Source organism: Prosopis cineraria, unplaced genomic scaffold (assembly GCF_029017545.1).
Source record: "Prosopis cineraria cultivar Desert tree isolate PC_DT_omini unplaced genomic scaffold, ASM2901754v1 PC3, whole genome shotgun sequence".
Lineage (NCBI taxonomy): Eukaryota > Viridiplantae > Streptophyta > Magnoliopsida > Fabales > Fabaceae > Prosopis > Prosopis cineraria.
Genome location: NW_026555334.1, coordinates 23,992,898 through 24,004,462, shown reverse-complemented (window position 1 = coordinate 24,004,462; position 11,565 = coordinate 23,992,898). Strand labels below are relative to the sequence as shown.

The window sequence follows — 11,565 nt, the reverse complement described above, 5'->3', positions numbered from 1 at the left end:
GAGTGAATTGACATATGTTGTGTGATTTGAAATGAAATATATGTCATATGCTATGATTGATGATATATTATGCTTTACTTTCATATAGTTACATGTGATAGTCAATAGTAGTAAGTTATTCTATTACTAAGATTTGTTTTAGGATAGAGCAGTGAACAGGGCAAGGGAAAAGGGTCTGCACTAGAATAGTGGTGTCGTGACGACATGACCTTTGAGATAAGATTCATGTGGGTACTTGAATCATCTGATTGAATGTTGTATGTAAAACTCATGCCAAAAGTTTGTCATTTTTATTGTCAAATGACAGTAGAAAAATTAGACATGTGTACCATGGCACATGGCGTCTCATGCCACGGCGCATGTGATGTTGTGCCATATGTCGTGGCACATGTGATGTCCGCTGCTACGCATAGCCTAAAGTCAGAACTTGTTTGTTTGTTTTAAATTCTTGCAATAAGTTATATGAATGCATATGGGTTATTTTCACTGTACTTTGATCAAATGTCTTATGATTTTGATGGTTTTACAAAATAAGTCTTGGGCCTAAGCTTTTCAAACAAAGTTTTTGATTACTAAATAGCGTGATTATTATGGTGATTTAATTAATCTTCTCTTGTATCAAGGTAGATATAGGGAAAGGTTACAACCAAGAAGCCTTATTTTTCACTAAATAGATTCTGTGATCCAAATCACACATGAATCACTTCCCATACACACTTGAAATGTCACCTAGAAGCCTTATGTTGACTCTATAGCTTATGTGGTCCAATTCAAGAGTGATTTGTCACTTGGGCAATATCACATGACATTTTAAGTGTGATTTGTCACATTTCAAGCAAGATTTGTTACCTGTGCATAGGAGATGTCCATTTCACACATGAATGAGTTTTGTTCCACACTAGAAATGTCACCAATGGCTATAATCATTGTGCATTGACTATAAATGGTTATAATATGTCTTTAACACCTATTTCACTCTATGGGCTATAAATATAACATTCCAAACTTATCTTAACCATGGGATTAAGATAAGAAATCATTGAGTTATGAGATTTGCATTCTTTATATTCTTATTATATTAAAATCATTGTTCTTGAGCTAATACCATATATACCTTCATCATTTGAGTATTATAACTTCATTGTACTCATCATTGCTCTTAGAGAGTGTTTTAATTGAGTGATTTACATATTCTAAATCATTGTAAAGGTGAGGGAGATATTTTTCTTGTAATCAAGAGATGTTGTTCTTTTGGGAAAAAAAGTTCACTAGTAAAGTGAGTTACTATAAGGGCTCACAAGTGATTGAACTAAACTTGTGATTATACTGAGGTGGTAAGTACCCACTTAAGCTTGTGTTATAGTAGAGAAATCTCAAGTGATTGCTTGGAGACTGGATGTAGGCTTAAGTGGTAGAGCTAAACCAAGATAAATTATAGTTTGCACTCTCTCTTCCTTTAATTCTTTATATTTCCAACAATCATAGTTTATGCTATGTTTTAGTCTATAAAATTGAATGTGATATATTTACATGCTCATACTTAAACTTTCACATAGAAATTAATTTTACACATATTAAGCTTGTAAAAATTACTTTAGCATTCTTGCAATCAAAATTTAGAACTCAAATTTGCCTAAACTTTCTCTTACACACATTTTTACTGAAAAAGTTTTAAAAGAATTAAAAATTTCTTAAACACCTGATTCACCCCACCTCTTGGGTGTATTGCCATATCTAACAAAAATGCATTAAATTGTTATTATAACCTTAAACAGTTACTCCCTTGGGGCCATAATGTCCTCATGATATATGACATTTTTTAGAAATAATTGTTGGTTTAATTAAAATATATAGAACATTTTGTAGTTTTAACAAATATATAAATTAAAATAAAAAATTTATTTTCAATTAAAATAATAAATATATAAATTATATGAGGAGTTTAAAAATATATATTAATTTTATTTGTATCATCAAATTATTTTTAATTATAAGAACTATATGAGTAAATAATACTTTTACATCAATTTCAATTAGAGTGTGGGGTAATTTATTTTTAATGGGAGGAAATTGCAATTTTAAAGGGAGGGCAAGTGTAATTTTAACTACAAAATAAATTAAAATTTTTCTTATATTTTATTGGGGCAATTGCCCCCTCTTTCTTCAACGAAGGCATGTCCCTATTATGGAGTGGAGGGAGTACTTTGAATTGAAATACCATTGATTCTTTTTGTTCACTCATTCTTGTTAGTTAATGTAGGTTGAGTAATTATGAATGGGAAATTTTGGGTGTCAATTATTTGTGTGTAAAGGTAAAATTGGTGAGAGAAGTAAACTTTTCATGAGCTTCATAACAAAATTAAATTTCCTTAATATTCATGATACAAATGGGAAGTATTACTACTACAAAATAAGTTTACAGGAGCGCTTTTTTTTTTTACTTTAGGGAGCGCTTTTGAAGCACTCTCGTATCGAGCGCTCCTAAATGTATAGGAGCGCTTAAAAAAAGCGCTCCTGTATATACGCTATATGGGAGCGCTCCGTAAGGGAGCACATACGGGAGCGCTCTTGTAAAGAGCGCTCCCGTATGCAACCATACCGGAGCGCTTTTATAAAGAGCGCTCCCGTATGAACCATATAGGAGCGCTCTTCAAATGAGCGCTCCCGTATATTACTTTAATTTTTTTTAAATCAGATTTTTTGAAATTTCTCCTTTTACGTCTCTTTAACAATGGCAAATCATAATATCAAGAACTAATTTAAAAATAATATCAATATAAAAATTTATATACAAGAAAAGAATTTGAAACTGATACAACAATTTCAATTTCCTAACTAACCTAGTTTAATTTCTAACAAGCCTAAAAAATGAAACTATTATTATTTTTCTAACATTGAAATATAACTTCCTATTACAAACAGCCAATAATATATTCTAACAACTTTTCAACTAAATCTTCTATTTGCTCTATGGTAAAATGCGAACATCTTACTCCAAAAAAATACTACACAAGATATGAAAGCAATATATAAGTAATTAACATTATATCAACTTAATTTCAAAACTTTTGACTTACATTTTCAGGAATGATCAACTCTTGTTGTGTGATTACTTCTCTCATAAACTTCATAACATAGTATCCACACTCCCAACCTTGTAATTGTGTAGGTACCTACCTATAAAACAATAAAAAGATGTCATTATCAAAATATGGTAGAAATAAATTCTAACTTAATTTAAAATACTTCAGCGATGAAGTTATATATATGAATCATTTCATCAAGACGGTCAATATCATATGTCCCACTATCACGATCAAATGTTGAGTAGTTTGCACTATCCCTCAAATCATTTGCATTATTCCTTGTCTCCCCATGCATGGTCCAACAAGTATAAGTTGGATCAATCCCATTACAGATTAAATGATCTTTCAATTCTATTGGCTTTACTCTTTTTCCATAGCAACATTTCAAACAAGGACATATGACTCCAGGGGAGTCTTGATCACAACAAAATACAAATTCAATGAATTAATCTACACCATCCTAATATTCTCTAGATAGTCGATTAGCCGACATCCACTTATGATCCATATCACTAATATGATTATCAAAATTCAATAAACAAAAGACTTAGATTTCTATAAAAAAAAATTCAACAACATCTTCCTTAAAAGAAGAACCTCCCAAATGATGAAACAATCAAATTCCACAACACAATACATTTAAACTAAAAAAATTAATTCATCCAAATAAAAATTTAGTAGCATAATGCATCTAAATTCTGTCAATCAATTGTAATTTAATTAATAACAATAATCTCCCTTAAAAGTATATTTCATAAATAAAATAAAAATGTTCAAGTAGTTTCCTCAACTTTAATCTAATTATCAACTACAAATACTCCATAATTCTAATATAAATAACTTCAATTCATATATTATCTATAATATTGATTATTAAAAAATATATATATGAAATTTATTCTCAAATATATATAAATATATCAATATATTACATTATAAATTAATTATTAAAAAAATACCTTTACAGTGCAGTCTTCACGATAGTAGCGGAGGTCTTTGCGGCGTTGCTTCCTCGGCTGTACAGCAATGACACACGGCTGCAACGGAGGTCTTCACGGCGTCGCTTCCTCCGGTGTACAGCAGCATCATAGATCTGGAACAGTAATGCAGATCTGGAATAGTGATGCAGGAGATGGCGGTGACGGCGACGGCGACGGCAGCGCAAAAACAGAGACAGATGGTGCGACTTGACACAAAAATGAACGAACAGCGACGAACACTGATCTGGAACAACGAACAGCAACAGACGATGATTTGGAACAGCGAACAGTGGCGAACGACGATCTGGAACAGTGAACAGCGGCGGACGACAATCTGGAACAGCAAACAGCGACGGAAGATAGACTGATACAGCGATGATCTGGAACTTGTTGGGAACGTACAACCTCAGCAAATGAGAGAGAGGTTTGAAAGAAACTCATGAATAGGGATAAGAAAACTAACGGGAGGCAGAGATATAAAAGACCACCTCTTCTGGAGCGCTCATTAATGAGCGCTTCGGAAGATCTCTCTTTCGGAGCACTCTTTGATGAGCTCTCCGGAAGATCAACTCTTTTGGAGCGCTCATTAAAAGAGCGCTCCGGAAGATGAGTTCTTTTGGAGCGCTCATTCCAAGAGCGCTCTGAAAGAGTTGATCTTCCGCAGCGCTCGTCAAAGAGCGCTCCGGAAGATAGTCTTTCGGAGCACATAACTACGATGGCTCCCGAAGGTCTTTTTAAATTTTTTACAATATTTTATTTATATTAATTAGGAGCGTTATCTTATTGAGAAGCTCTGACATACAGGAGTGCTTATTTAAAAAAGCGCTCCAGTAAATTCCGCATTCACGTTTTAGAGCGCTTTTTAAAGAAGCGCTCCTAAATACCCGCTCCTAAAGATATATTCTGTAGTAGTGTATCATACACTATGGAAAGGAGGGAGTATTTTGAAATGGAAGACAATTGATTCTTTTCACCCATTCATTCTTACTGCAACTTGCAGTCGAACTACATACCAATATAAGTGAATGTGCTACCCCATTTAATATGTGGGACTCAAGTATCATAGTATTTTCATATTTTTAATATAAGCGTATTTTACTGAGGTCATTTTATTTTGGTACAATTTAAATTGTTTAAACCCTTCATTAACCTGTGTACATAATTCTAAACAATAACTAATAATTTAAAACAAATAGACAGTACTAAAATATGATCTCCATGTGTAATCCTATAATGTTATTTAAGGTTCAAACAAGGCGGAAATTGATTTCAGGTGGTACGTAGTAAAGGGGTAAATTTAATCCTATAAATGTTTATTATGTTTCCTAAAACATCCCAAAGAGAGAAAGTATTAAATAAGTGAAAAATATGAGCGAGAAAACTGTAAAATTAATCAGGATAATCAAATTAAAAATATTAAATAAATGTCCTATTTTTGGATTAAAACAAATACTTCAATTAGGTCTTATATTTATTATCAATGGTGAACCTGCATGCAATTAAGGTGGTAAAATGCCCCAAATCAACATTAAAAAATTTATAAATATTCATGACAATTTTTGATAATTTGCTCTCATTATTCCTATAATTTCAATCTCACTCTATCGAAAATAAAACATATTTACATTATAAAAATTGAGTCTTTGATATATATATATATATATATATATTGTGGAATGACTCTGATATTTTACCCGTGTTACTTCAAATTTTGAAAACTCTCAATTTAAATTTAGATTATTTTTATAAAAAATAAAAAATATATTAATTTGTCTTTTTATTATTTTTACATTTTGTATCCTTTATGCCTCCTAGGCCCAGGCTACTGCATCCGCGACTAGATGGAGAAAATAACATCAAATTTTACTTCTTCCAATCCCATATATAAGTCTTAGTTGAGATATTTGTTTTGATCCTGAATAAAGGACTTTAATATTTTGTTATTCCTTTTTTCTTACTCTATTTGTTTTCCACATTTAATAGCCTCATTAAAAGGACATATATATATATATATTGAGAAAAGTTGGACATTTTACCCCAATAAAAGTAAATAACCAATTTTAATATCCATGAATTTGTTGACTAGGTTTTATATTTAGGACCAGAATGTGTATTATAATATAAACTATTTTAAAACATTCTTAATTTTATTGGTAGAAAAAAGTTTATTACACTGTTATCATGACCTCAAACAGTTACTCTTCGGTACATGATGTGCTCATAATGTATGACATTTTCCACAAGTAATTGTTGGTTTAAAATGTATAGAACATTTTTTTGGTTACAAGAAAAATTCTCCATTTTGACCCCTACGTTAGTTAATGTAACTTGAGTAATTATGCATGAGAAATTGTGCATGTTAATTAGTTTTGTATAATGGTAAAATTGGTAAAAACAAGTCAACTTTTCGTGAGATTTATTAAAAAAATTAAATTTCCTTAACATTCACGATACGCATCGATCAAAGTATCTTACACTACGGAGTGGAGGAAGTATTTTGAAATGGAAGACTACTAAGTCTCTTTGCCCATTAATTCTTGTTGACAATTTCCAAGCGAACTACGTACCAATATAAGTTAATGTGCCACCCCATTTAATATGTGGGACTCAAGTGCTACAATATTTTCATATTTTCAATATAAGAGTAATTTAGTTTGGCCATTAGATTTTGATACAATTTAAATTGTTTAAACACTTCTTTAACCTGCGTGCATAATTCTAAATGATAATTGATAATACTTTATAAAAATATAATTAATAATCCAAAATAGAGAGACGTACAGTACTAAAATATGATATCTATATATAATACTTTAACCATATAAATGTTATTTAAAGATCAAGCAAGGTGAAAATTCATCTTATGTCGTAGTGGAGGGGTAAATTTCATTATATTTTTCAATCTAAGGGATAAAGATAAATTAACTAATTTTGGGATCAATGTCCATAAATTTACAATAGACCAAAGTTTCAAAATTTATTATGCAACAAAACAAGCACAAAGGAGATCGATTCGCCAAGATACATTGATGCAAATACACACATATAGACAAACAAACACGCACGCCACAATTGCATTATTCTTTATCAAGCCATCTCACCTTCGTTATCTGGGGTACTTCATTACGATTCTATGGTCAAGGAACTTTCAGAGTCTGAGAGTTATTTGGGAGGTGACTTACTTTTAGACTCATTTGAACTATCAACTTTGCTGGTACATGTGGCTGGAGTAGGGTTTTCTTTAAGAGGTTCACTTGGAGGACGATCATTGTTCATAGGTTGCTGGGATGACAGAAGTGTTTTATTATTAGGAGGAGAAACACTTTGGGTGCTTAGGCTATCACTAGGTTCTTGGGACGAAAAAGTTGTCTGTTGGGCTGGAAGAAGTTTACTGTTAGGAGTAAATACCTTTTCGGTACTTGAGGTTTGAGCAGTATCATTTGTAGAAGAAACAGGTGCAGTCATAACCTGCTGCTCATTTGGAGGAAAAGCAGCTTGAGGCTGTTGGGATGGAGGACATGGAAGAGGACTTGTGTGTTTTTCAGTACTTGGGGTTTCATTAGGGTTAGTTGTAGACTGTTTCTGATTCGGAGGAAATGGATTCCGATTGGGAGTTGGGCTATGTGTTGCTGGAGAGCTATTGGCGGGCTGTTTGGATGAAGGAGGTGAATTTGGAGGAATAACAGCCGGCGTAGTTGTGGTTGGCATTCGAGGTTGCGACTTTGGATCAGGATTAGGGCTTTGAGGAGGAGGCTGATTCTTAGGGGCCATGGTATAGTGCTACTTCAAACAAGGATGGAATGATAAAACAAAGCTTCTTAGTTTGAAAATTCAGATGGAGTTGCATCTATTTTATAGAGATCTAGGGCATGAATCATTATGATCTTCAACTATATCAACTACAGAAATACTAGATTTACATGATAGTTTCTCTAGCAACTTGATAGAATGATGGCTGAAGGCACACATCTGAATTGAATTGCCTAGGTGAAACTAATTAATACCAAGTTACTAACGTTGAAGTTTCAACACGTAAATATAACTCATATCTAGTTGTCTGAATTAATGACGGGCATGTTAAGTGATGGTAGAAAACAAGTGTAGCAATAACTTTTGGGGCAGACCTAGTCTCATTACTTGGGCGGCCAAATTATTGTAATATATATATATATATATATATAATTTAAGTTTTTTATATAAAAATTATTTTTTTAGAAACAATTAATTACCTTGACGTATCATTGAATTATATATTATGCATGGTTATGTAATATTTAAACATAAAAAAATTTATAAGATGAAACTATATATCTAATTGTTTGGGCTAAAATAAAGTGGGCCAATGAAGGGTGAAATTGGCTGGGAAATTCCTAGTGGATGTGATGTAAAATCCTAATTTTAACAATCATTAGAAATTGAATTTTTGAGTGAAAATTTAGAATATTACATATTTATAAAAATTGATTTGAATTTGATGGGATTATTTCATAGTAATTCAAATCTACCAAAAAATTATTTGAGGAAAAATAACTTTTGAAAGATGGTTAAATTTTAAAGATACCTAGTATCAAGCAATGTTTTTAGAAGAAGGAGAAAGGTTAACAACTTTGAGTGGGATTAAATGATATTATGTAAATTATTTTCCCCACTTGATAGATTATAATTACTTAAATATTATGGGGAGCAAATTTACAAATTAATTTTACTCATATAAAATTTATGAGAGGCTTGAAATATTGTAGAAAATTATGAAAGATGTTTTGGTTATATGAGATCATGATGTAAATTTTTTCAAAAGTATATGAAACTTATATATATAGTAAATTAAGAAAAGGAAAAAAAGAAAAAACAAAGAAAGTGAAAAGAAATAAAGAGGATGGGCACATGTCACTTACACCCCCATACACCATTCCAAAATCACTCTATATAAGATGCAACATTTTAGAGTCGGTAGTTAGCGAGCCAGGCTTATTAGGGCCAGTTTACTAGCATCAGGCTTAAAATACTCCAACATATAAAAAAGCTTATATAACCAAGCTCGATCTTAACGCCTCAAGCATTTGGGCTTATTTGGAATGACTTGAATACTTAAATTATTAAATATTATTTTATTTTATCGCCAATGTCAATTTTCAATTTTTATCTTATTTTAATTTTATTAATAATAAAAAAGAATTTGGATATTAAAGCTATGCCTATTTGGGTTGGGGCTTAGCCTAGATTTCTTCAACCTTATTCGGGACCCCAATGACCCTAAAGTGGAGAAAATTTTCTAAACTCTCACACCTGGCCCAGTCCTTGGATGTTTTGAGCATATATAGGCTGGCTTGTCAAGCTTGGCTTGAAGAACCATCTAGTTATCTTTTTTTTTTCCTTTATCCCATTGCCATTTTCAAAAAGGGTTAAAGGGAAATTTTTCTTGAGAACTTTTACCCCAAATGCAGCTGGTACCATAAACTTTTTTTAGGTGAAATATTACCTTTAAACTTCCAAAATTGGTGCAATATGGACCCATTGTTAAACTTATATATTGTTGACTATTAAATTATCATTATTGACCAACAAAGTGGGATATGGCAAGAGTTTTTCATTCACTAGACCAACATGTGGCAATGGGAACTTATCTGACTTAGATTTATTTCAAAAAAAAAGTAATGAAATCACAACCCACCTATGAACCAAACCCATAATCGGACCAAACCCTAAAGACATTTACTTTGAATCCATTTGTTTCGAGAAGGAGGAGAACTAATGAAGGGCTAAGTTAGGGACTTTAGGGAGGAGTAGAGTACATGTGAGGAATAAAATCTTGTGGGTCATTGAGGATCAGAGTCACAGTAAGTTGCCTGCTTTTTCAAGTAACAATTAGAATGTATTTTGTGTTTTGGCATTTCATTATCACAATGAAATCGCGTATAAGCCCCTATTGCATGTGACTTTTTTTTGTTTGTATTATCATTTGAGTAAGTCAGATAGGTACAAGGATTCCTCTAAGAAAATATTTAAAAGAAATTGATAAGAGAACAAAAGAATGGGAGGAGGTTAGAGATGAGCTACATGGTGGGTATGGGTTAATAAATGAAAGTATAATATGTAATGATAGTAGAAGTGGTATAAGTAGTGCACGAAAGGACAGTGAAGATAGTGGAGGGAAGTAGATTAAAGGGGGTGAGGGTAATTGAGGGAAGTAGAAGGTAGTTGAAGAAAATAAAGTAAGTGAGGAAAATCAAGGTGAAGAGGTCGAAGAAGATATAATTGATGTGGAGAATGTGTCAATTGATTGGGATGAACTTGAGCTTTTTGATGATGGAGGAGAGGGGAAAGTTGGAAATAATGTTGAAGGTAGAGTTGAGATTAGAGGCAATGGTAAGGGAATTGTAGTTGATGATTGATGATAATGGTGAAAATGATAGGCCATCTAGTGAAGAACAATCTGACAATGAAGACAAGGATTTCTATGGTTTGGAAGATAATAACTTATTTAAAGAGGAAGATAAGGATAGTGGGTAGGAGGATAAGGATGATGATATGAAATTGGGCCTGGATGATGATATTGGGCCTTTGGAGGAGGTAAGGAGGCCTACTAGAGACAATAGACTTGATACAAGGCCCTTTTTTATAGTATGTCTAACCTTTGCAAATAAGGAAGAGACCATAGCAACCATTGATAAGTATGGCATTACTCAAGGGTTTAAGGTAAAGGTGAGGAAGAGTGAGCCTTATTGGGTAAAGGCTATATATCAAAATGGTTGCCCTTTTTAGATCTATGTTACAATGGATAGTATAATGTCTGGGAAAATTTAACCCTAGTTTATTAACCTAATGAAGGTAACTAGTGAGTTAATGAGGTGTATGGTCAAAGGGGCTTAACTTGGCATAATTGTTATGATTTCAGCCCTAGAAATGGGTTCGAATCGATAGCGAGCCACCCGGGCAAGGAAAGAGGAAGAAAAAGTGAAGAATTGTTTTTTGTGCCACATGCCACGATGTGTGGTTGGTCCACCGTGACATACAGAGACAAAATTTGAATAACAAGCTCCTCTATGCCATGCGCTGTGGTGGAGGGTAGCGTGCACTGCAGTGCACGGCCAAAATTATGATATATCAGCTACGTTCTACGTGTGAAAACAAAAGAAGAGGAGCAGAGGGAAACAAAGAGCTTGACTTAGGCTCTGTTAGGGCATGGCTTTGGCTCCCATTATTGGCATTTTAAAGCTCTCAATCACCTAAAGTAAGTTTATAGTGCCTTCTTCCTTTCTCTCCCTCATTTATGATGATTTATAGTAGGGTTTGACTTGAAAGATGGATTTTTGGTCTATAGGAATATGGGTCTAATTTCATTAGTTAAAAAGAGTATAATGGGAGTTGTTTAATGTATTGGAACACCACATTGATGATTTTGAAAGTAGTTGGTTCATGGAAGAATTTATTATCCAAAAATTTATATTTATGAGGTAGTTGGGAAAGGTGTATGTACATTAATGATGGTTTGAGATATT

The 11,565-nt window shown here is 32.7% G+C and overlaps 1 protein-coding gene across 1 annotated transcript; it reads right to left on the bottom strand.

Moving 5' to 3' along the window:
• Nucleotides 1–7,228: 7,228 nt before the first annotated feature.
• Nucleotides 7,229–7,837, bottom strand: LOC129305457 (extensin-like). The gene has a single exon (XM_054945485.1). The coding sequence runs from the start codon at nucleotides 7,835–7,837 to the stop codon at nucleotides 7,229–7,231; it is 609 nt and encodes a 202-aa protein (XP_054801460.1).
• Nucleotides 7,838–11,565: the final 3,728 nt, after the last annotated feature.